This window comes from Dasypus novemcinctus, chromosome 18, assembly GCF_030445035.2.
Source record: "Dasypus novemcinctus isolate mDasNov1 chromosome 18, mDasNov1.1.hap2, whole genome shotgun sequence".
Classification (NCBI taxonomy): domain Eukaryota; kingdom Metazoa; phylum Chordata; class Mammalia; order Cingulata; family Dasypodidae; genus Dasypus; species Dasypus novemcinctus.
The window spans coordinates 71,743,331-71,768,073 of NC_080690.1; the positions used below are offsets into that span (position 1 = coordinate 71,743,331).

At 66.1% G+C, this 24,743-nt stretch overlaps 1 protein-coding gene across 1 annotated transcript in view; it reads right to left on the reverse strand.

The window, feature by feature from the left end:
- SHANK1 (SH3 and multiple ankyrin repeat domains 1) overlaps positions 1-24,743 on the reverse strand; it is a 45,503-nt gene that overhangs the window by 20,038 nt on the left and 722 nt on the right. Inside the window, 20 exon segments of the mRNA XM_058280690.2 lie at positions 622-690; positions 854-877; positions 1,421-1,501; positions 1,652-1,787; positions 2,219-2,343; positions 2,584-2,666; positions 9,559-9,585; positions 10,031-10,106; positions 10,286-10,399; positions 13,485-13,660; positions 14,138-14,468; positions 14,625-14,691; positions 14,803-14,880; positions 18,585-18,701; positions 19,054-19,221; positions 20,574-20,725; positions 20,897-21,005; positions 21,812-21,883; positions 22,373-22,576; positions 22,804-23,095. Of these exon segments, the coding sequence (XP_058136673.1) occupies positions 622-690; positions 854-877; positions 1,421-1,501; positions 1,652-1,787; positions 2,219-2,343; positions 2,584-2,666; positions 9,559-9,585; positions 10,031-10,106; positions 10,286-10,399; positions 13,485-13,660; positions 14,138-14,468; positions 14,625-14,691; positions 14,803-14,880; positions 18,585-18,701; positions 19,054-19,221; positions 20,574-20,725; positions 20,897-21,005; positions 21,812-21,883; positions 22,373-22,576; positions 22,804-23,052 (2,458 nt within the window). The 5' untranslated portion in view covers positions 23,053-23,095.

The following is a 24,743-nucleotide window of genomic DNA, read 5'->3' on the forward strand; positions in this document are numbered from 1 at the left end:
AGAGACCAGGACGGCGGTCCTGGAGGGCGGCAGGGAGGGCGAGAGGAGCCCATGAGGAGAGGGACGGAGGACACGGGGGTGATGAGGCTCTGTGGGCCGGGCCTGGCTGGGGAAGGCCAGTCAGGGCGCAGGCGGGAGGGGCGTGGCTAGGAAGGCCTGGGGCGTGGTTGGAAAGGGGGCGTGGCTAGGGAGGCCGGTCAGGGCGCAGGTGGGAAGGGCGTGGCTAGGAAGGCCTGGGGCGTGGCTGGAAAGGGGGCGTGGCTAGGGAGGCCATTCAGGGCGCAGGTGGGAGGGGCGTGGCTGGAAAGGGGGCGTGGATAGGGAGGCCGGGCAGGGCGCAGGCGGGAGGGGCGTGCCTAGGGAGAACCGGGGGCGTGGTCGGGAAGGGGGCGTGACCAGGGAGGCCGGCCAGGGAGGGCGTGGCTAGGGGGACCGGGGGCGTGGTTGGGAAGGGGGCGTGGCTAGGAGGCCGGCCAGGGAAGGCGTGGCTAGGGACCCGGGGCGTGGCTGGGAAGGGGCGTGGCTAGGGAGGCGGGTCAGGCCGCAGGTGGGAAGGGGCGGGACGGGCGCGGGGCCGGGCAGGGGACCCGGGCCGCGCGGGGCGGGGCGGGGCCGTCTTACTCAGCGCCATCTGATACACCGTGCGCTTCTTCTCCATGCTGGGCACCGGCGCCGGCTGCTGCTCGTACTCTGTGGGCAAAAGGGGCGGATGAGGCGCCCGGGCGGGGCCCGTGGGCGTGGCCAGCGGGTTGCGCAAGCGCGAGCGGGACAGCGAGGGGCCCGGGTCCGGGAGGGGCGAGTCCGCCGGCGGGGTCGGGACGGGGGCCCTCCCGCCAGGCCTGTGCCCACTCACCGCTCTTCTTCCTCCAGGGGGAGACTAGCCCGGGGGAGAGGCAGTAGAGGAGCCAAGAGTTAGGACGTCAGGGGGCAGCGAGGGGCCCCCTCTCGGGAACTCCCGCCTCCCTCGGGGCCCCGGGGGAGGGGGCGGCCTGCAGCCCGAGCCGCCGCCCCCGTCGGGGGAAACGGAGCCTCGCCAGGTTCACTCGGCTCTGTCTGGAGGGAGGAGCTCGCCTTGCTTTCGGTTATCGCGGGAGGGCGAGATGGCGACGGGGTGTGGGTGGGGGGACGTGGGCCCCGCGGAGACGGGCGTGGAGGAAGGAAGCAGAGAGACCCTCCGAGACAGGCGCACACAGACCCAGAGAGCCCGCGACGGCGAGACGAGGAGAGGACAGAGGGACAGCGACTCGCGGACACCCCTCCCCAGCGACACACACGCAGGCCAGAGTCTGGCTCATGGGGTGGGGGACAGGACGAGGACAAGGACCCCTGGTCACTAACGACACTAACAAACTCAAGGGACGGTCCAGCCCCCCTCCCCGCCACCTGCCCAGAACCTCGGCCGGTGGCCCCCCAGGCTCACCCATCTCCTCCAGTTCTGAGGTCATGGATTTGGAGCGCAGGGAGATGGCTGGGGGCGGGAGCCGCTTAGCCTGCTGGGGGGCTGGAAAGGTGACGGGGTGGGGGGACAGCTGTCAGAACCCCCGGCATAGGGAGAAGCCCCCCAACCCCTCCCTCAGTGCTCCCCCAGCCGGAAGGAAGTTGGGCGCTCCCTGCCTCGGTTTCTCCCCAGCAGCGGGCGGGGGCGGGGCACCTTTCTTGTGAGCCGCCTCGTCCATGTCGGGGTGCCTGGTGACCATTACCACCTTCACCATCAGGGTGTTGCCCCCCTGGCGGATCATGTTCACCACCTGCCGGTGGCCCACCTTCACCACGTTCTGTCCGTTCACCTGCGGCCCAGACACCCACCCGCACACCAGGGGGTGAGGGGAGGCTGCTGGCAGCCTTGCCCCCTGCCCTGCCCAGGACCCCCAAGCCCCGCCGTCCCCTTCCTCCACCTCTACTCCCTCTCCACAGCCCTCTGCCCCCGTGTCCCCCCGGACTGTGTGTGTGTGTCGGGGGACAGCTCTGGGCACTGTCTGGAGATGATTCGGAGAGGCCTTTGGAGGGACTCACAAGCAGAGGCAGGGGTGGGCGAGTGGAGAGGGAGGGAGCACGTGGGTGGGGGTAGCCAGGTCCTGGCATGGATGGCGAGGGGCCTGGGGCTGGTGTCTGGGTCGCAGGGGGGAGAGGGGGTGCCTGGGGTCCCCAAAGGGGCCAGGAGGAGTGAGCTGGAGGCCGTGGCCGGGGAGGCCCTTGGGGCTCGGGGACCAGGACTCACCTCGATGAGGAAGTCGCCCATTCGCAGCCCGGCTCGCCATGCCACGCCACCCTCGTCCACCGACTCGAGGTACTGCAGCGCCGGGAAGGCCGGGGTGGGGGTGAACTCCTCGATGGGGGTCTGCGCTGCAGACGGGGAGGAGCCGGCGGGGTCGGAGGGGAGGGGGTGGAGAGGCCGAGCAGGGGAGGGGGCTCAGGCCCGAGTCACGGAGGCCTCGCCGTAGCTGGGGGACCAGCACCCCGGGGTGGGGTGGTGGGTGGGGTGGTGGGTGGGCTGGGGCCCCTTGCCCTTCCTGGTCCCCTCCCCCGGCCCTGCTTCCTGGGTCGGGGAGCCCCTCTCCCACTCCCAACCCGGCCAGCACTCACCCTTGGCCCCCCGGAGCACGAACCCAAACCCTTCGCTGTCCTTCTTCTGCAGCAGGACTGTCTTCTCCTTAATGATGTAATCGCTGGGCCCGGGGGTGGGGGGGAGGGGGGGAACGGGGTGGGGGGGGAGGCAGAGAAGGGCTCATGAGGCAGAGAGCCCATGCCCCACCCCGAGCCCTGCTCCAGGAGTGCCGGTGCCCCGGCCGGGATCTTTCTCTCCCACTCCATGTGCTCGCAGCAGCCCTGGCAGGCCTCCCCCTCGGAGCTTGGCGTGTTAGCTCACTCTCCCACTCGCTCCTCATTCATCCCTCCCTGCCTCCATTCAGCGAGTCATCAGGGAGCCCACCGTGCACCAGCTCTGGGCCAGGGGACAAGTGCCAGCCCATCAGATGGCCCGGTGTGAGTCCACCCCCTCCCTCCCCCCCTGCAGTCACTTCCTGCTTGTGACCTTGAGTCCATGACTTTAACCTCTGGTACCTCCTCATCTATAATGGGGGACCATGAAGGCTGCTGCCATGGCTGGGAGAGTTTTCAGGGGACAGCGAGCATGTTGCGTCCAAGGGCAGTGCCTGACACGGGCCACGGGCCTGATGTGACGCGTGCACTGCTCTTCAGTCAAGGCGCCAAGTTGAGAGGACACCCTTACTTCAGGGGCGCCTCCCCACGACCCCCAGCATCCTCCAATAGGCTAGCTGATAGCCCCTGGGGGCCCTCTCTCTGATAACTACCTGAAATTAGTTTAAAAATCGAGCTTCTCAGTCTCGCTTAGCCACGTGTCACTAGTGGTTACCGCGCTGTGGTTAGCACACCCAGAGAACATCTGCAATGGCCCAGAAGGTTCTCTTAGACAGCGCCGATGTCTGTATTCCCTGGTGGACCTCAAGCGTGTCTCCTCCGCGTGGCCGGCGTGTTTTACGAAGGGGCAGGAACAGGCTCACGGTCCCCAGTGAAACCTCCCAGCCCCACCAGCACCTTTCAGGAAGCCCCACATACCCAAGGAAACTTCCACTCCAGAACATTCCATTCATCTCAACGTCTGCGCAGGATTGCTCGACTAATCGCTCAGACCTCTGACATCACTGCTGTACGCCTCACAGATACACATCCCCCGGTTCATTCCAGAAGTATCCAAAACCCCAGTCTAGGAGTGAGTACCGGAACACTGGCTCCAGCCCCGCTCCCTCAGGATACCCGAGAATGCCAGGGAGGCCCAGACTGCAGGCCCTCACAGCCCCTGGGCAGCCTCCAGGGATGCCTGCAGCCCGTCCCAGGACCCGCCTGGAGCACCCCCCACCCCCCACCTCCGGGAGGGTCCCAGCAGTACCGAGACCCTCTCAGCATATCCCGGCAACACCTGCGCTGCCCCGACACGCTCCAGTAACAGCCTGCTCCCTGGTGCATTCCAATCGGCTGCCCCCAGATTCAGCAAACTCAGCCCTCCACGAATACGCCAGTATACTTTGGGAACACCCCCACATCCCAGTATGCTCCAACAATAACTCCCCCTCATTCCGATCTCAGCGTATTTATTCCCACAACCCGCCCCCCGCACACGCCGATATTACCTGCCGAGCTCCTACGATGTTTCAGTACCAGCCCCCACAGGCACCCCTGCCTTTCTCCCGGGCCCCCCATGACTGTCACTGTGAAATCCACACGGGTGTGCCGGGGTCACTGCGTCCTGCCCCCCGCGTGGGCGCCCCAGCCAGGCCCCACCTTGAGCACCCTGAGTGCTCCCATGAGCACGCGGGCCCACGTGCGCGCGTCCCAACGACTGCCATTGCCCGGAGCTGGTCGGCGCCCCAGTAAGCACATCCCCGCCACCGAGGCTTCCTCTGCCCTTATGCTGCACCCAGGGGTCGGCCGCCTTGGTCGCTGGGTGGAAGGGGTGTTGGCAGAGAGGGAGAGAAAGGGTGAGGGGGCTAATGGGGTGGGGGGCAGGAGGGAGCGCAAGAAGGATTGGTGAGCGGATGGACAGGGCCACTCCAAGTTGGTTCAGACGTCAGCTGCCTGCTTCCGGCCACTCTTTCTGTGTCCCTCTTGTCCCGGCCTGTGTCCCCACCACCTACCGTCACCACCTCCTCCCAGCCTTTGTGCCCTTGCCGCCCCCATGTTCTCTTGCTGATCTCTGGGGCCCCCTGGCGGCGCCCCTCCCCTCCCTTTATCTCTCACCTGCAAGTTTCATGCATTTCCTGCCTTCTCACCACAAACCCCCGACCATTCCTACTACCCCTCCCGCTGGCCCCTGCCCCACTTCAGTCCCACCCCCCAAGCCTTCCCTAAATTCTCTGTGCCTCGATATGACTCAGTAAAACCCCACATCCAGGATTCACCAGAAGACGCGCCTGCCGTGAGCAAAGCGTTGGGCCAACAGCTCAGCTGTCTCCTCACAACCAGCCTCTGAAGGAGGTCCAATGACTAGTTCCACTTTATGGATGAGGAGGAAGGGGCTCAGAAAGGTTAAGCAACTTGCTCAAGGTCACACAGCAAGGAACCGTCTTCCACAGCACCCCAGAAAACACCTGGCTACACACCCTTCCCTCCACAGTGCCCGAATGCTTCAGACCCATATGGACCTGGCCCAGAGCCCGCAGAAGCGAGCCCCTCAGCCCCTGAGATCCACTCCCGGGGCCGCCAATAGCTCAACCAACAAATACCGCTTAGGGACCTATGGCTGCGGGCTGGAAGCTGATCTAAGCACTGTTCCCTGACTTATTCATTGAGGCCTCACAGCAATTCTGGGAGGGGTTGACTGAACAGGAGAATATCATGGTCAAGATCATGCCAGCGAGAAGAGTGCCAACGTGGAGATTCAGCCCCCCCACAGGCCCCTCATGTACCCCCCAAATGTTCACCCCTCATCGTCACATCCCCCCTTTCTGCCACTCCCCCATCTTGTCCATGCACCTGTCTTCTCCCCACTCCCATGGGTTTCTCACCCAACCCCCAGCTCTCCGCTGTTTCCCTCATCCTCCCATGTCTTGAACTTCGCCGTGGCCCTCTTGCCCCCAAAGCTTGCTGCACCTCTAGACTCCCTCTCCCGTGCGGCCCCTTCCCTCTGTGCCCCTCAGTGTCCTCTCGAGGCTCCACGTGGCACTAGCCATAACCAGCCCTGCCGGCCACGGGGCATCCCTGCACCCCCGTGCCGTCCTCACACACACCACGGCCTCAACCCCCAGCTTCCTCTCTCCCAAATGTCCTCCTCACCCCTCTAAAGCCACCTCCCCCACGGCCTCATCCCTCCCACATTCCTCTTGCCCCTCCGCAACCCCACCGTGACCCCCAAAGGCGCCCCACCAGCTCCTTCTCCTCCATGGAAACCTCTTCCTACTTCTGCAGTTCACTTCATCACGCACTCTCCCGCCTCCTCTCGCTTGCAGCTGCATTTCATTTACATTCCCTGCATCCTCTCTCCATGCTCTCCCTCTGCTGCCCAAAGCCCCACCCCCAGACCCTCTTCCCATCTCCCGCACCCCCCCCCCCCGGACCGCACCAGCACACACCGCGGCCAGCTCCTGTTCACCAGCTCCGGCACATGGAGACTGCAGCAGTGTCCACCCTCCCCGCCCCCACCCTGAGGGTCCCTGTCACACACCCGGTGTCCCAAAGCCCATGCACCCGCTCGGGCACTCAGCCCCGCCCTATGCACCCATCGGTACAGGCCTCTTCACAGCACCCCACACGGGCAAGCCACCCCCTGTGCTGAGAAGCGGCACACAGGCAGGTGCAGCTCTCAGCCGCGGCTCGGCGTGGGCCCCCACACAGCCAGAGGGCAGGGCAAGCCGCCCAAGGGCCCCACTGGGGGCCGCAGGGACAGGAGCACAGAGGGACAGAGACACAGAAGGCCCGGCGGGGAGGGGAGCGGCGGGGGAGGGGCAGGCCCGGCGCGGTCGGGTGGGTGTTGGGAAGTCCGCCGCAGTCCCTGGGACAGACCCACTCCGTCACACACACACACAGTCTCCAGACAGCCCGGCCATCGCTCCAAGCCACACACAGAGACAGACGCCGTCAAACAGGGACACACAGATGGACACTGCTCAGGGGGTGGGCTGGGAGCCCACCGTCTCTCCACTTCCCTCTCTCACACACGGCTGCAGGCAGTCACACACACGCACATCGACACAGCCACACTGACACACGCACAGTCGCACAGTGACACGCAGCGGCAAAAGGGGAGGGGAGGGGAGGGGAGGCCGGGGGCGGGATGTGTGTGTGATGGGGGGGTGGGGATGGCTGTGAATGGAAGACAGGGCATGAATGGGGGGGCTTGCCAACTCCGTAAAGGGGTGTGAGGCTTTGGGGGGGGGGCAGAGGGACAGGGGCCTGGGGTGCGGGTGCCTGAGGGGAGGCCACTGGGGCTCCCCAGGAGGCGGGCTCCCAGAGTGGGGGTGCTAAAGGCTGCAGAGAGGGCGAGTGGGTTCCGAGTGGGGGGGGTCATTTGGAGGGCTGCCTGGGAAAGGTGTGGGGGTTTGGAAGGGCCTGCGATGGGGTGGGGGGTAGATTCCGGGCCTGAGGGCTGTGTGCGAGGAGGCGCAGGAGAGGGCCAGGGAGACGCAGGAGAGGGAGGGCTGGGAAGGTGGGTTTAGCGCCGAGAGGTAGGGGCGAGGGGCGGCGGGGCTTAGGGGATCTGGGTTGGCGACCTGGGGGAGAAGGATGAGCCCCCGAGCGGGGACGGTCGTCACGGCGGGCGGAGGTCCCCGGGCCCGGCCGGGCCGGGGAGAAGGGGGCGGCGCGCTCCGTTACCTGTAGATGTACCAGACGCTGCGCCGCCGGGGCCCCAGGGCCGGCCAGCTGGAGGAGAGCGCGGGGGGCGGCTGCGGCAGGGAGCCCCCACCGGGGCCGCCCCCGAGACCCCCGCCGCCGCCGACCGCTGACAAAGCCATCGCCGCCGCGGCCCGGGCCCCGGACCCGGTGCCGGCCGCCCCCGCCGCCGCCGCCGCCGCCGCGTCCCCGTCCCCGCTCGGCCGAACCCCCGTGTCCGGGCCCCCAGGCCCCGCCTCATGCTGACCCGCGCCGGGAGGGGGAGGGGGAGGGGGCGCGCACCCCCCACCCGCGGGGAGGAGGGCAGGGCCGGGGGCTCACATGCCGGGGGCCGCGGGGGCGCGGGCCGCGGGGTCGGGCCGCGGCGGGAGCGCGAGGACCGCGGCCGGCGCCGGCTTCAGCACCGCGGACAGCGCCGGCGGCGGGCGGGAGGCTTAACCCCTTGGCGTCCTGCGCCGGGCGGCTGGAGGGGGCCGGGCAGGGGGAAGGGGGCCGGGAGGGGAGCGCGGGGGCCCCCTTGGCGGGAGAAGGGGGAGGGGCGAGGCGCGGGAGGGAGGAGAAGGGGGAGGCACTTCCGGTCTGGCCCCCCCTTAACCCCCTCCCCCCTCCCCAGCCCTCCCGCGCAGGTGCAGAGCGAGGAGAGGGACGCGCCACACAACACACAAGACGCCACGCAACCGCGTGCGGGACGCGCGGCCCGAGCCCCGCTCCCCGAGCAGGGACGCGCCGCGTGAGCGAGGTCCGGGGCCGGGGACACACAGCCCACCACCCCAGACCGGCACGACGCCCCCAGCACAGCCTGGAACGGCCTGGAAAGGAACGTCAGGGCGTTCAGACTGGGCCCCGAGGCAGTGAGCGACACTCCTCCCACCCCAAAAGGAGCCCAGGCAGGGTGGGGGGTGCGTACAGGCGGCACAGCTCACACCAGAACCGAGAACCGAGGGTGAGGAGGGGGCGGCACGCGGCAAGACCACAGGGACGCTGCGAGGGAGAGACGGGGAGTGGGGCGCCCAGCACGACACAAGCCTGGTGACCACGGATGGGGTCACGGGTCACGGAGAGAGGGAGGGAGCCAGAGCAGACCACACACAGGGGAGCACGTGGGAGCACGGGGTGGGGAGGAGAAGGGGGTAGGGGGCACCCCACCTGGCAGGACAGAGCTAGGAGAGGCAGGGAGGGCAACGAGCTCTGGAAGGAGGGATGCCGGGGCGAGAGAGACCACTCCCCGCGCAGCTGGTGGGACAGGTGACCCCTGGAGCACCCAGAGGGACCCACAGAGACGCTGACACAGACAAGAAGCAGAGGCTGGCTGGGAGAACTGGAGTGGGGGGCCACCTCCATACTCACCCAGTGCCCAGAGCGGGAGACATGCCGGGCGAACACGCTCAGTGGTCAAGCACCTCGGACGCTCGGGCGCAGGGTGACAACCCCTCCCCACCCTCTCTCCCCCTGTTGTCATTGCTGCCCCACACCACCCCCGACCCATCCCCACCGGCCAGAACACAGACAAATAGGTTTGGACACATTTAATGGAAGGATGCTATGAACAAGGTGACCCTTCCCTGGGTTGGGGGAGCGGTGGGGGAGGGTGTCATTTTTCAGACACCAAAGTATGGCCATCCCTCCCCACATCCCTGCCCCCCACCTCTTCCTCCTCCACACCCCTCCCCCAACACCCCCGGTCCCGGATTCCAGATCTAGCAGACAGATGCAGTTGCATGCACACGCTTTCATGTGCCGATGCATATGCACGGTGACATGCACGGCGAGGGACGGGCATGCCCGGAAACCCACCGGTCCACATGTGTAAGCAGACACACCGACCTCTGCAAACGCCTGCCCACATCCTCAGACACACAGGCAGTTTCAGAGACACACAGATGTGCAGAACCAGCTGCAGCCAGCACGGCACAGAGGCCCCCCCCTCCCCCCCAACAGAGAGCAGGACAGACCTCACAGGCGTGTCCAGGGAGGTGCCCCCAGGGACCCTCCGGCCACATATGCACCCGGACGCATCGTGCTCACTCAGGGACACAGGAGGGGAGGCCATGCGAGGCCACCAATGCCGGGTGACGAGACATTCACACATGGGGAAACTTCAGCCGGGATCATGCGACGCACACACATGTTCAGACACCCCACGGGGACCCCTTCCTTCCCGCTCCTGCCTGACCCCCCTCCCCCACCTTTCCAGCCGTTCCCCTCCCCGCTCACCTCCCTGGGCCAATCCCATCCACCAAACTTCCGAAGCAAGCCAGCCAGCAGCCAGGGAGGGGAAAGGCGTCAGTTGGCCCCTCTTTCGCCCCCCCCACGCCCCCAACCCCCAGCCCTGCCCTGCCCGTCCCCGCCCCATGCCAGTGCCAGGCCTGAGACGCGCACAACGCCGCTGCACCTGACCTTGAAGGAGGGAGGGCCTCCAGCCAGCCATACACAGAGCACGTGGGCCCGGGGCCCTGCTCTCCGTCCACCCCCCTTCATCTCCAGCTACCCCACTGAAAGTCTCAGGGGCTGCTGAGGACCGTTGGAGGTTGGGGTGCATGGTTTGAAGTGAACCCAGCCCCCACCCTGCACCCCTGAATCAAATCTGCCGAGGAGCAGAAGAGAAAGGGGGCCTAGAGGTGGTGGAAATATTTAAATGGGTGGAGTTGCAAGTGGGGGGGGTACCCGGGGGTGTCGGGACTTTTACCTGGGGGCGTCAAAGCTGTCGTAGGAGCCCACGGTATAATGCCGGAAGAGCCTCTTTGCCTTGTCACTGCGGCTTTCTGCAGGGGAACAAGGGACAGCCTGGCACCCTCACCCACGGAGCTGCAGGCCCACCCCAGGGCTCCAGGCCCAAGCCCCCCCCCCATCTGCCTCCCACCTCCCGCCCCCACTGGGAAGGGGGAAGGACAGGACCCTAGAAGCCTCGGGTGGCTTGGGGGCAACTGGGTAGCCACCTTACCTGACTTGCCCTCCTGAGAGCGGTTTGCCACCTCCTCCAGGCAGTCAGAGGGGAACCAGCCAACGCGACCTTTGACCTGGCCTTCCCAGAAGCCTCCTTCCCCGATGCTAAGCACTGGGTGGGGGGCAGGGACATAGAGACATTTCTGTTTCTTGGCCGCCCCCCAGCCTTCGACACACAAGATGCAGGGCCTGGCCCCGGGGATCCTAGATAAAGATGGAAGAGGCGTGGGGGAGGAGAGCCAACCCTGCCACTCCTGAACTCCAGCCTTCGGGAGCCACACCAAGAGGCCCTTCGGAGAAGGGCCGTGTGCCATGGCACGGTCCTCGCAGGTTAGGGCCACGTCCACCAGCGGCCCTCATCCGCCCCGCTCACCGGCACAGCTCGGTCGCCCTGCAGTTTCTCCAAACCTTCTAGGATGGGCGGCCTTGCATCGCCTTGGCAGGGGCCCGTTCTACCCCGCATGCCCGGCCCCTGCCTTCTCCTCCAGCCTCCTCGCCACTTCAGCTTCTGTGCTTTGCTCCCTCCGCCTCCCTCTGCCTCCCTGGCTCTAGACGGAGAAGAGCCTAGAATCACATCTCTCCTTCTCACCGCCCGCAGTGGGAGGTGCATCCTCGCAGGCCCAGCCCTTAGCTACCCAGCACACCTGGCATCTTCCATGCCTGGCGCCACGCTGGGCGCAGGATGGGTGGCGAGCATGGGTCAGATTTATCCAGCTCTTGCTCTGGATCAGGACCCCAGGTGGGGGGCACTCCCATTATCCCCATTTTACCAATGGGGAAACTGAGGCTCAGAAAGAGGCTAAGAGTGGACAGAGTCTGGATTCGAACACAGCTCTGTCTGCTCCAGGAGAGGGTGCTTTCAGTCCGCAGTGTTTCGCTGCCTCTCCATCCACGGATTTCAAGGCTGCCGCCAGCACCCGGCAAAAGAACGAACAGCCAGTCTTTCATTTCTCCAGCACTTTCCATGGCTCCGTCCCACCTCGGTTCTCCACGTAGCTTCCCTCACTAAGTCTTTCCGCCGACCAGCATGGTAACATTCTTTGCCCATTTCAGAGACGAGGCAGCTGAAGCTAAAGCAGGGAAGCCCCATGCCGAGATGGCTCCAGCCAGGCGAGCGTTTGTGTCAGGGCGGACAGGCTTTTCCCTGCACGCACGGCCACCCCTGAGAGAAGCCAGGGAGCCCATAAGGAGGCAAAGCCCTAGGCTGTGGACGAGAGCTGGAGACAGGGTGGCAAGAGGCCTGGCATCGGAGCTGGCTCCTCCAGGCCTGGCTGGGAGGTCCAGCAATCGATCATTGTAATCGATCCTTCGTTCGCCGAACACATACTTATTGAGCACTGGGCATGAGCCAGGCACCAGGTTAGGCTCTGAGGAGGGCAACTGAACCAAACCAACAGGCTTCCTGCCCTCGTAGAGCTTCCAGACCAGGGGCCGTGGGACATCGGAATTGACCAGTCGAGGTCGGGGTTCAAGGGAAAAAAACCCCGGAGAGCCAGGTGGGAAAATATGTAAATTACACGGCAAAGCGGGGTGGGGAAGGGTCATCCCAGTGGAAACGATGAAGTCGAGACTTGGCGAATCCTATTGGCTGAGGGGGCAAAGAAAGCGTGGAGGGGTTTTCCTGGCAGAAGGAATAGCATGTGCAAAGCGCTTGGTGTGGAAAAGAACTTGGAGCAATAGAGGGCTGGAGAAAAGGATGAGGTCCCCGGAGCCTTGTGGGAGGAGGAGAACGCGACAGGCCGTGAGGCTGGTGCGGTGGGCAGGGACCACAGCCCCTGGGGAGGGGCCAGGGGGGCAGGCTGAGGCATTCTGCTGTGCTCCTGAAAGCAGAGGGAGCCTGGGACTCGGGGGCCGGGGGGGCGGGGGGCCCAGCTCAGGGGTGTGGCTGACGCAGGCGTGCTTTGAGGCAATAAAGCGCCTTTTATTGGAAGACTGGAGGTGAGCAAATAGAGGGGTAGCAGGTCTTCTCTCTGCCGAGAACACCGGGCTTGAAGTTCAGGGAGTCACAAGGACCAAAGCCATCCTTGGTCCTTGGAAGGCACCCCACCCCTGGCCTCAGTTTCCCTTTCTTCTTTCCCACTCTTCGGAGAACAGACCCCTACTCCTCTCCATGCCTCCCCCACCCTGGCCCCATGGTCGGCTCCTTTCTTGATCATTCATTCATTCAACAGAGCCATCCTGAGGCCTCCGTGTGCACTTAGCCCTGGCAACCCGGAGACCCTTGACCCGTGACCTGTGACCTTGCCCTTCGAAGTTCAGTCCATGGGGAGACAGACGTCCACACAGACAATAATGCAATTATGCAACCCGCCTGGTGGTCTGGCCCCCCCAGCCCTTCTAGGCTCTTCTCAAGCTCTACCTCCAGCTTCCCTAGGCAGTCCAGGTCTCTCTTCCAGACAACACTGGCGCTTACATGGCACCTACTGTGCGCAAAGAGCTTCAGTCCTCACAAAGGCCCCATTTTGCAGATGAGGAGCCTGAGGCCGGGAGACCACCCAGCTAGCAAGTGGAGGTGCCAGGATTTGAACCCAGGCAGCCTGGCTCTCCACCACTACCCTGCAACCGCTTCCCTGCAGACTAGAGTCTGCCACGGAGCTGCTCCCCGCTGCATCTGCGGCTCGCGCCCCTGCCTCCAAAGCGCTGTTCTACCCAACCACACACCTCCACAGCTGGTCCGGGAAAAGACTGGGAAGCCAACTAGACGGAGCTACATGGCACCAGTCACCATTCGGGAAACACCAGCTGGGGACCAAGCGCCGCACGCCCTCTGTCCCATCAGAGCCTCGCCCCGACGCCGTGGAGTGGGACCCCCGCCCCATTTCCACTATTTCACAGGCAAGAACACCCGGCAGAGTTGGCTTCACCCTGGGCACAAGGTAACAAGGTAACGGAGAGCTGGGCCTGGGCTGGGCAGGGGGACCCCGCTGGACTGGGGAGCTCGAGCGAGCTGCGTCCCCTATGAGGCTGATTCACCACGTCTCCCCCGCTGCGGCAGAGCGCAGCCCCAGGGCCTGCAGAGGTTCCCTCCTGCGCCCCGGACGCGCACCTGACGGGTGTCACACCCCCAAAGGCAGGACCGAGCCTCAGGACTCTCGGGGTCCCCAGGGCACGGCAGGCCTGCAGGGGCGGGGCTCGGGGACAGCCTGGCGAGCGACAGCACCTCCCCAGGCTCCTGGCCCCCGCCCGGGCCCCTGTACCTTTGATCTTCTCTCCTTTGCTCAGAGAAATCTCGCCCTCAGCCTGGGCCTGGTACGACTTCACGGCCATGAAGGAACGCCCCGGCACTGCCGAGTAGAGCTTCCGCCGCCGCCCGCGGCTGCCCAGGGAGCCTCCCGGGCCCCCGGCCGGCCCCTCCCGGGGTGTGCCGCTGGAGCTGCGGACACAGAGGGCGTGAGAGGCAGGGGAGAGTGGAGGGAGGGGCACCTGGGGGGACAGGGGTCCTGGTGGGGGTGGGGACGGGGTGGAGCACAGGGGTGGGGAAGGGGTGTGAGTGGCTTTCCTGGGGGGAAGGACATTTGGGGGGATCCCTCTGCCTGGCCAGCCTGGCCTCCTCTCCTCTGCGCCCCACAGCTGTCCTTCCCCGAGGGACCCCACCCCCAGGCTCACCCCCAAGCCCCTGGCCTGCCCCCGCTGCCTTCTGCCTGCTCAGCTCCCCCCCACCACCTCGCCCTGTCCACCCTCTGGGGCTGGAACCGACACATTCCTCTTGGGGGACCCCCAGATGCCTGTCAAGAAGCAGGCACCCAGGTAACACTGGCTGGCGCCTCTCGTGAGGGTGGGTCTCAGATGGGGGGAGACCAGCCGCTCGAAGCCACAGCCCCAAGGAGGGGGCTGGGGGGGACCCCCTTACCTGGGCCGTCCGCGGGGCTGCCTCTTGGCCTCCTCGGGGTGTCGCCCGCGGGACGGGGAGCGGGCCCGGGCCCCCCGGGGGCTGCTGGCACTTCGGAGGGTCCCGCTGCTGAGCTTGGCGCTGGGGGCCGAGGCCTGCGGGGGGCCCTGGGGCCCTGGCGGGGGGCCGGGGGCTCCGGCGGGCGCGGTGCCCGAGGCGGAGAACACCATCCAGTCGGGCAGCGCCATGCTGGTGTCGCTGTTGGCGCGCAGCAGCGTGGGGGGCACCGTCAGCCCCGCGCCCTGGGCTCCCCGCTGCCGGGCCGCGTACTTGGGAGACTCCTGGAAGGGCACTGGGAGGGCGCGGCGGCCAGAGGCGGGCGGGGGGCCGGGCGGGCGAGAGACACGAGAGAGGAAGACAGAGGTGAGGAAGAGTGGGGGGCCTGGGAGCGTGCCCCCCCGCCATCCCGACCCCCCCGGGCCCTCCCTTGGCCCCAGCTCCCGCTCACCCACATCCTGCTCCCGATGGTTTCGGATCAGCTCCCCCAGCTCAAAGTTCCCAGCAATCACCGCCACCTGCAGGGAGCGGAGCGGGGGTCCCGAGAGGTCTCGCGCGGCCGCTGCCAGCCCCTCCCCGCCCCTCCCCAGTGCCCACTCCCTGTGCTCCTCGCCCGCTGCCCCCCAGACCTGGAAGGGGGTCTGCCCGTTGTTGTTCTTCACGTCCTTGTTGGCTCCGCGGTAGAGGAGGATCCTGGCACAGGTCTCCTGGGGGGGGGGGGGCCGGGGGAGGAGAGAAGCACGGTCGCTGTCAGCGCCCGGAAGCCCCGGGGGGCACCAGCTCCGGCCACAGCTGTGCTGGTGGCTGCGCACGGGTCGAAAGAGGGCTGCCCGAGGGGGAAACGCAGGCCGGATTTCGAAGGTGGGATGGGGCAGAATTGGAAAAAACCTCTGATAATTGCCTATCAGTCACAGAACGATAACATTGCGGATGTCCTGTGCTAACTAAACCCCGCGCTTGCGGCTGGCATCACGGGCTCCTCTTTTCTCTTTTTCACGTGGGTGCCAGGACATCTGACCTCACGTGGGCGACTCCCCCTGGAGCCTGCTGGACGGTGCGGATCTCCGCCGGGCCTTCTCGACCTCGGCACCGCCGGGTTCTGGGGCCGCCTCCAGCTTGGTGGGGCCTGGCCGGGGCGCGACAGGGGGCCGAGCGGCCTCCCTGGCCTCCACCCTCTAGATGCAGGGGCCTCCTCCCCCATCACGACAAGGGAAAATGAATGTCCTGGACACGGCCGGCTGTCCCCTGTGGGGCAGAGGCTCCCCGGGGAGAGCCACTGGCCTAAAGCTCCTCCGGGGCCTGCTGTGCGGCAGGCCGGGCGCTCAGACTTCAGAGGCAAACGCTGCCTGGATGGGCCAACGGTTTCAGGAGGCGGAAACTGTCCCTCATGTACAGATGAGGAAACTAAGGCCCTGGCGGGAGAAAGTTCTTGCTCAGGGGCACGTGGCCGGTGCCTGTCAGCACCCAGCGTCGGAGCCGAGTCTCCCTCAATCACTCACTCCGCGAGGCCAGAGGGAAGAGAGCATGCGCCAGGGAGGATGGTGGGAAAGCCGAGGACAGGGGGGCAGGGACTCCAACTATGCCCCATCACTCCTTTACCGATGTCAACCTCGGTCTGTCTTTCGCTCAAACCTAAAATCCTGCCCTGCCCAGGAGGCCCCACCTGAGCTTCCTGCCCGGCTCCGTCCCCTCTCCCCACCAGTCTCACCGCGTTCAGCTTCCGCGGCCTCCCCTGCTCCCTGCTCTCTGTGCTCCAGCCATGCTGGCCTCGGCAAGGAGAACGGCTGTTCCGCAGGGTGGGCTCCGAGAAGTCACCAGGCTCTAGGGTAGCGGGCAGCCGGGCCTCCAGCCTGGCCTTGCCGGTCTAGTGCTGGGCCCGAATCCTCCCTGGGCAGCGGAGCCAGCCCAGGCGGCTCTCTGGGTGCGCGTGTGTGCGAGCGTGTCTGTGTGTGCACGTGCACGCTGCCGGCTCACTGGACCGTCACTCATGCCACGGGCCTTTGGGCACATCTGCACCTCACCGCCAGCAACTCCCCGCCTTGCCCTGGGCCCAGCAGCTCCCGCCAGCTCAGTCCTCCTCTTCCTAAGCAGTGGAGCAGAGGTGTCCTGGTTGAGCTCGTAGCTCCCTCCCCTGGATTCCTACAGACCTGGTGTTTACTGGCGTTCTAGCACTTAGCTCACAGAATCGCAATTATTTGTTTACACGTCTGCCTCTCCGCCAGACTGTGAACTCCCCCCACCCTTCCCAGGGCAGGCACCACGCCTGATTCACCGCCACGTCCCCAGCGCCCGGCACACAGTAGGCACTCAGCTGAAGTGCACGGGAAGAATGAGTTTGGGTGTTGTGGGGTTGGGTCATCCCAAGTTCATTTGTTCCAGTCATTCATTCATTCATTGAATCATCCCAAGTTCATTTGTTCCAGTCATTCATTCATTGAATCATGCCAAATTCATTTGTTCAAGTCATTCACGTATTCACTGAGTCATGCCAAATTCACTTGTTCAAGGCATTCACTCATTCGCGGAGTCATCTGAGCCGTCGCTAGGCAAACACCCGTTGAGCATTCTGAGCGGGGCACCATTTGGGTCCAGCATTGGGGGGATCGGAGATGGCTGACCCATCATTCATTCACTCACTCATTCATTCGACAAAGATGCTTTTCGGCATGCCACATGCTGAGCCTTGGGACACAGCAAGTCACCAGACTCGGCCCCCACCCTAGACGCAGACCCAATGGTCACCTGCCAAGGTGAGCCAGACCTGCCAGAAGGCCAGGGGGGCAGAGAGGGAGCAAGAACCATCAGACCAGTCCCCGGGAATCTTAACATCTGGCAGGAAAGACGAGGGGAGAAAAGTAGAAAAGGAACTCGCATTTGTTAAGCACCTGTGTGGTGCCAGGCTCCAAGCCAAGAGAAGTACCCGTTAACCCCCTCAACCCATTTCACAGATGAGGAGGGGAGGCCCGGGAGGGGAAGGGCCCATCCCAGCCAGTGGGCATCCCTGGTGCCGGGTGTGCCTGTTCAGATCCCTGGCGTGGTTTCTGCCTCCCGACTGGAGCCTGGCTGAAAATGGTAACGACGATGATGATGGTGGCTCGGAGGGTTATTATCTGCAGCTTTTTACTATTATTATAGCTGCCTTCCACGGATGCGAATGCCATCTACACAAACATTCAGCCTCTCCAATCAGCTGACCTTATCCCCGCTTCAGGGAGGGGCAGAACCTGGGAGAGTCCTGCCCCAGACTCAGACCCCCGCCCTCTCTCCTGCCGGCCAGCCAGCCAGGGGATCAGAGGAGCTGGGTGCGAGTCCCGCCTCAACAGAAGCACACGGGGAGGGGCAGCGACCGCCCAGCGCTGGTTCAGTTTGACAAACACCAAGATCCCCCCAGTGCCGAGCAGGCTGCTTTGTCGCCACAAGGCAGCAGGCATGTGGCTACTTGCCAGATTCTCAGCACTGCAAGTTCTAATGAGGCAGAAGGAGCGGAGGGCTGTTTTGGAAGACTTCCTGGAGGAGGGGAGAAGGCCCCCGCTGGACCCGCAGCGTCGTGCCAGACCCTTTGAGGGCAGGGGGCGTTGGGAAACGGAAGGGGAGCCTGAGGCTTCGGGGGTGGGGGGGGGGCCGGTGGGCCTAGGATCGCCTGGCGCCCGGTGGCCATTGAGCCCCCGCTCTTGCCAAGCGGCCACCACGGTGCAGCGTGAGTGGCTTCTGGGATGCCCCCCGCCAGCCACTTATTGCCCGCCCCCCTTGGTGCTCTGGACCACCCACCCAGCCCCGCATCGCGACGACTTGCCACGCTTGTCTCGCCCCTCCTCGGCCACCATGTGGCACTGCGCCCTGTCAGTGCCCCACTACTGGGGGAATGGAAAATCCGGGAGGACGGGGACCCACTGAGCTGGCACTTCCTGTAACGGTTCCGGCTCTTTTTTGTGCAGACTGCGCCCTCTTCCTGGGACGCCTGCCTCCCCCCTTCTACTTGGTAGACTCCTGCTTGCCTCTCAGCTCGGACCACAGGTGGCACAGGCTCCAGAAAGTTCTCTGGACCAACCCCCTTCTCCACCAGGTCCCAGCACAACCACTGGGGACTGCAGTGGGTATGACCCGCGCTGGACCGCTAGCCCCCTGGGCCGGGGGGCTGTCCCACCCACTCATCACTTGATCCCCGGCCCCCCGCTCTGGGCCTGACCTAGGGGAGGCGCTTGGTAACTACTTGTTGAATGAATGAATGAGTGAATGAATGCGCACGGGAGTGAACACGTGAACGAGTGAGCACACAAATGAGCAAATGAACGGACACGTGACCACATGAACAGGTGCGTGAATGAGTGAAGGAACCGAGAAAAGCAAGGCCGGCGCGGGGGGCGGCTGACGTGGGCGCGGGGGGAGGGGGGGGCAGGCGCGGGGGGCGGACCTTGTTGTAGAGGGCGCAGATGTGCAGGGCCGTGTTCCCCGAGGCGTTCTGGGCTCCGGGCTCGGCGCCGTAGAAGAGCAGGTGCTCCAGGTGCTGGGAGTGACCGCGCTGGCAGGCCTGGGGGGACAGGCAGCGGGCGAGGCCAGGTCCAGACCCGAGTGCAGCCTCCGGTCCTCCCGGGGGTCTGTGGCCTCTGCCTCCAGGCCAGGAAGCCCCCTCACCCTGCCCACCCCTTTCCTCCCCTCTGCCCCTTTCCTGTCCACACGTGCAGTCGTTCCCGGGCCCCGGTGTCCACTCTGGCCCTTCAGTGGGGGAGGCAGGGACCCGGACACCAGCCCAGGCCCTGTTGGGTCCCGGTACCCAGACCCCAGGCCACCTCCTCTCTGGGGACCCTGCTGTTCTCACCCCCACCTGCTGCGAGGACCCCAGCGCCTGCCTCCCCCGGCCCCTCCGTCCGCGTCAGGAGTACCTGGTGGGTCTCCTGCCAGCCGTTCTCGTCAGCTATGCCCAGCTGGGCCCTGTTGTACAGCAGCAGCTCGCAGCAGCGGGGGTCGCCCCCCACCATCGCCGTGTGGAACAGGGGGGTCAGCCCGCGGCGGTCCTTGTAGTTGGGGGAGCCCCCGAGGTCCAGGAGCGCCTAGGACGGGGTAGAGAGCCCAGGAGGAAAAGGCGATGATGGTTAGGGGAGAAGCGGCTCAGGCCGCGGGGTCGGCGGGGCGGGGGTGGCAGGCCTGGGTGACACGTGCTGGACCGTGGTGGCCTCGGTTCCTCCATCACGCCCTTGTGTGACCTTGAGGTGGGCTCTTCCCTGTGGGCCTCTCCCATCCCCTGTGACTCAGTGTCCTCCAGAAACCCCCACTACTCTGACAATCCCACCCCATCCTTTCACCCCATGGGTGACGTGGGATGTGCCACTGAAGGACCCAGAGCCTCCCTCCCGGGGGGGCTGCGGGACAAGTGAGGGGGCCGAGACTGGACGCAAGAGAGCCCTGGTGGGAGGCGTTCCTGGGACTGGGGTCCCCTAGGCCAGGCACAGGGGACGGAGGCCCGGGAAGGGGCAAGCGTGGGTCACGGGAAGTACTGGGTCAGCCTGGCTGGGGCAGGAGTGCCCCCACCTAAGCGACAGCCCTGGGCAAGGAAGACGGGCGCCGGGGAGCCTTATTGAGGGACGGTGTTGGCGCCAGGACAGCCCACGGCCACACTGGCCCAGGAGCACTCTGCGACCACGGGGACGCCGTGCGGCCATGCTGCCCAGCATGGCTGCTGAATTTGGCTGGCGAGCCCAAGGAGTGGAATTTTTAATGCCACTTTGCTTGAATTAGTTTAAATTTCAACAGCGCGGTGCAGCTGGGGCCCCTGCATTGGGTGGCGCAGGTCTGGGAACTGCGCAGCTGTGTGTAGGGTCTGGGCTTGGGGGTGTGCTTGCGCTGGGGGCCAGGAAGAGGGTCTGTGGACTCCAGGGGGAGGAAGCAGGTCGTGGTGGCTGGTGTTTGACTCATTCAGCATCATTCTAGAAGGATCCGAGTTTGGGGGACAGAGGTGAGGGCCCACTCAGCTGGAGCACCTATGAACTGGGGTGTTTCCCAACAACGATGGCCTTTTGGGGTGGGCTCTACCGGTAAGAGGGGCCAAAGTGCCCTGTGGGGAGAGGAGGGGTCTTTTCCAGGAAGACTGTGCAAGCCAACTCCGTATGCCTCTTGTGGGCATTCGGGGTTTGCGTACTTGGGAAAGGGCCTCTCGGGGACTTAGGTGAGGAGGGGGCTGGATCTGCACGTGAGAGGAGGGAGGGCCTGGGAGGTAGGATGAGGGCCTGGGACGGGGCTGGCTTTGCAGGCCGTGTCTGGGGAGGGTCTCTCCCATGGGTGAGTGGGAAGGCGCGTCAGGGAGGGGCAGGGCGGTTCGCCTGGTTTGTTCTCTAAGGGAAACAGTCACGGGGGGTCTCTGAGCCCATGTCTCTGGGATCGGGTCTGGGGGGCCTGGCGGACTGACCGTGAGAGCGAGGCAGTGCCGGGCGCATGCGGCCTTGTGCAGCGCGGTCATGCCGTCCCGGGCCCGGAAGTCGATGTGGGCCCCGCCCAGGCACAGGGTCCGGATCACCTCCACCGAGCCTTCCGTCTGGGCCGCCAGCGTCAAGGGGGTCTCTGGGGCGGGGGGCAGCGGGGAAGGTGCAGTGGCACGCGGCCCCTGTGCCTCTGTCCCTCTGTCCCCAGCCTGCCTCGTTTCCCAGACCCCACACCCCCGGCTCCCCAGTTCTGCACCCCACAACCTCCGCTCCCCTGGCCTCTCCCACAGCCCCCCGGCCCCTGACCCACCTCCCGAATCCGAGTCGTGATAGTTGGGGTCCAGGCCTTTGTCCAGCAGCCGCGCCACCTTGTCGGACGTCCCCAGCTGCACGTACTCCAGGAACTTCTTCAACCCCGTCTGAGTCACCGACAAAAGAAGACAGGCAGGTCAGGCCAAAGTGGGGGAAGCAGGGGCCTCGGACAGCCAGTGCCGTCCGGCGGAGGCACACCGCAGGCCCCCTTAAAGAAAATGTATCATTTCATCCACTTCATGTCAGTGACAGATGTTATAGAACCCGGTAAATGACCCTTTCAGTAGGATAACCAGCATAAAAGCGATTCGCGAAGCTACCGCCCGTGTTTCTCAAATTAAGTCTGCAGAATCGGGGTGTGCCTCGGTTTGGACTTGCCCCGCTGCCCGTGGCGCTCACTGCACTGGCAAGCGCAGGTCTGGAGAGAGGGGAACGCTTAGGAGAGAGGAGCCGGATGTGGGGGACCTGGGGAGGAGGGGGGGAGGCCGTTCTCCCTATGTGACAAGAGTCGTTCTCTTCACCTCCGGTGGAAGCAGCCGCCCCCTGCCCACCTGCTCCTAGGAGCCTGGGGCCTGGTCTGCAGGTGGCAGTGTGAGGACCAGGCTGGAGGCGGGCATGGTCGGGGGCAGCGGGGGGATGCTTGGATTCGGCAGTGATTTGGGCGATGGGATTGGGGGAGCTGCAGGTGTCTTGAAACGGCCCCTGGGCAACTGGATGTCGGGGTCACGGGCCAAGGGGAAACGGGCCCCTGGGTGGTATGGGGGGCCAAAAGACCAAGGAAATGGGAACCAGGTGGAAACGGTGGGAGGAAAGAGAGGGGAGTAAGAGGGGGGCATGTCACTTGGGTTTTCCCCAGTTGGGTACCCCAAGTGAAGGAGTAGAGAGGGCTGGGGGCTGTGGGGGGGGCTCTCACCTTCGTGTGCAGCTTGGCCAGCTGCTTCTCATCCAGGTTGGTCTGTTTGTACACTCGTGTCTTGTATCGGAACTGAGGCCGGTTGGGGGAGAGACAGGAACTCAATCAGGGGCCTCAAAGGAGACTGGGGGGCAGGGTCTGCCCCCGGCCCCTCCATCCCCCCTGAGCCAGGGGTCCGCTCAGGGCCGGGTGGGGACAGGCATGGCGCCTTGGCTGGTGGGCAGAGGAGGCCGGTCTGTCCCAGAGGGCTGGGCCTGTAGGCCTCAGTGTGCGCGGGCCTCCTCTCCTGGGCCGCCTCTCTGATGGGTGTGATGGGCCGGGTGAGCCTTCTAGGGGGGCAAAGGGGTGACTGGCTCAAGTGCCTCAGCCAGTTGGAGGCAGATCAGACCAAGACGGGAGCTGAGGCGTCTCCCAGCCTTCCCCCTGGCTCTCGGGGGCCCCGAGATCTGGAATGGCCCCTGGTTAAGGCCTTGGCTGGGCTGAGCCGGGAGGGGAGGCAGGTGGGCGGGGGGACTCCCCTTCTCTTGCCGGTGAAGGGGCCGGGAGGGCTGGGGGCCTCACCTCCAGGTAGGGCACCCCCTTCTCGAAGGACTGGGGGTACTCGCGCAGCAGCCGCTCCTCCTCCAGGAAGTTGGCGTCGCGGCCGGAGGTGGCGGGCTGGAACAGGCCGTAGTTGAGCACGTCCTGCAGGCTCTCACTCAGGGCGCACAGAATCTGCTGCTTGGCTGTCCAGATGGTGGCGTCGGGGTTGAAGCGCAGACATTTCTGAGGGGGAAGCCGGTGGGGGGGGGGGAGCTGAGGCAGGGTCAGCAGGTGGGGAGGAGCCTGGGCTGGGGGGGGGAGCGATCTGAGGACCGGAAGGGGACGTGGGAAGCATTGGGGGGCCTGGAAATGGGCGCGTCCTGGGAGGACACCCAGCGCCGGAGGCGCCTCCCGCGCTCAGGCCGCTGCCCGCCCCCGGCCGCCCCGGCCGCCCCGCGCTGGCCGCTCACCGTCTGGTGCAGGTCGGGAATGCCGATCCTGAAGACCATCATGCTGAAGTGGGCGTCGTCGGGCACGGACATGGAGCGGCCCTGGGGGCCTCGGGTGGAGGCCAGGCTACCAGGCGGCCCGCTGCTCCGGGGGCCCCGGGGGCCTCGCCCGGGCCCGTCGGGGGAGCTGTCGGACTCCGAGCCCCCCTCGGGACACTCGCTGGCGCTGGGGTGTTCCTCTTCCTCGCTCGACGCGGGGCTGTGGGGCATCGTGGGGCCACGGGGCGACGGGGGGCGGCAGCATCACAGGCGGCTGCGGAGTGCCAAGCGGGGACGTCAGGCCGGGACCCGGGGACACCTCGGCGGCCGCAGGCGGCAAGGGGCAGTGCGAGGCGGGAAGCGGGCGGAGGCCGGGCGCACCCCCCAGGCTGCGCCGCCTCCACGCGCGCACGCTCACGCACAGGCCCTGCCACGCTGCCGGGACGTCTCCTTGCCCGCCCTTGGCCCCCCTCGCAGCCCCCCACCCCCCCTGCGCCCCACTTTGCCGCTGACCCAGCGTCGCCGTGTCCCAGAAACCGCAGAATCACCGCGGGAGCTACTGGCCCACTTTGGCAGGCCACAGAAAAGGCAGCTAAAATTAGCAGAGGACAGACAGGTGGACGCGCCCACCGGCATCCTGCCCTTCTGGCCCCGGGCTGGCCCCTCACCCGAGGCCCTGCCTGGCTCCTCCTGGAGAGCTGGGGGACCCTGGGGGAGGGAGGCCGATGTAGTGAGGGAGAGTGGGAGGTGTCCCGGGCCGGGCGTGCCGCGTGGCGGTGGCGCCCGAGAAGGTGGGACCTGACGCCACCGGGGCGGTGTGCGGCTGGGGCTGGCGGCCTGTGCAGAGGGCCCGGGGGAGCAAGGGAGCCGGGGGGCCGGCGGAGGCTTCTGGGGGGCATCTTGGGAGGGCAGGAGGGGGGTGGGGGAGGCTGGCCTCAGGGAGTCCAGTTGGGCTGACAGCAGGTGCCTTGGCCTGAGCGGAGGCCCAGGTCACTGTGGGGTCGCGATGGGCGTGTTTCCCACACTGGCCTGGCGCCTCGGCTCTGAGGGGCCCTTGGGGGCTGGGCGGGAGGGGGAGAAATGGGGTGAGGGTTTGGGGACTGGGTGGGAGGTCATCAGGTCATCAGCAGACCCCCAGGGTTCTTCTCCCCTGGGGCCCGCCTCATGGGGGTGAGTCTCCCCCCTGCTCTCCCCGGCTCCCACCCCAGCACCGGAAACCAGAATGTCTGGTCTGGTCCCTCCCCCCCCATGCCAGGCCCAGGCTCCTGCACCGTTGCCATGGAGATGGGAAGCAGTGGAGGGTACTGCTGACTTTGGGGGAGTGGGGATGGGCTGGGGGGCTGGGGGAGGGAAGACAAAATGTGGGGGTGGGGTGGGGAGGAGAGTTCCAAGAGCTGTGGGTGAACCAGCACCCAGCCCTGGGCCAGCCAGCCCCTCCCCCACGCGTGGCCCGGGTGTCGCAGACCCTCCCCCTCCGGGTGCCCAACAGCGCCCCCCGCCCTGGCCTCTGCCGAGACCCGCGCCGCCTGCTAAGCGCCCTGGCGGCCCTACCCCACATCCCACGGCGCGCCCCGGGCTTCTGCAGCCACTCCCCCTCGGCTGACCCTGGCTGACCTCCAGCCTCCACTGGGCACCGAGGGGGTGACCGGTGGGGTGAAAGAAAAGCCGGCCGGGACCCCCAGCGCGCGCGGCTGCCCCCCACCCCCAAGACCAGCTCCGGCCCCTCCCCCTCAGGCCCCGAGGGAGGGAGCGGGCACACTCCGCCGGGGCGGCATGAATCAAACGCTCCACGGCTAAGAATAGCTGGCACGCAGCTGGTACTGAGACGGGCTGAGGAATCGGCGAGGGGGGGTTAGAGAAGGGGAGAGAGGGGGTGCCCGGGGAGGCTGGGGGTCCGGGGGGCGGCCGGCGTGGCCGGCAGC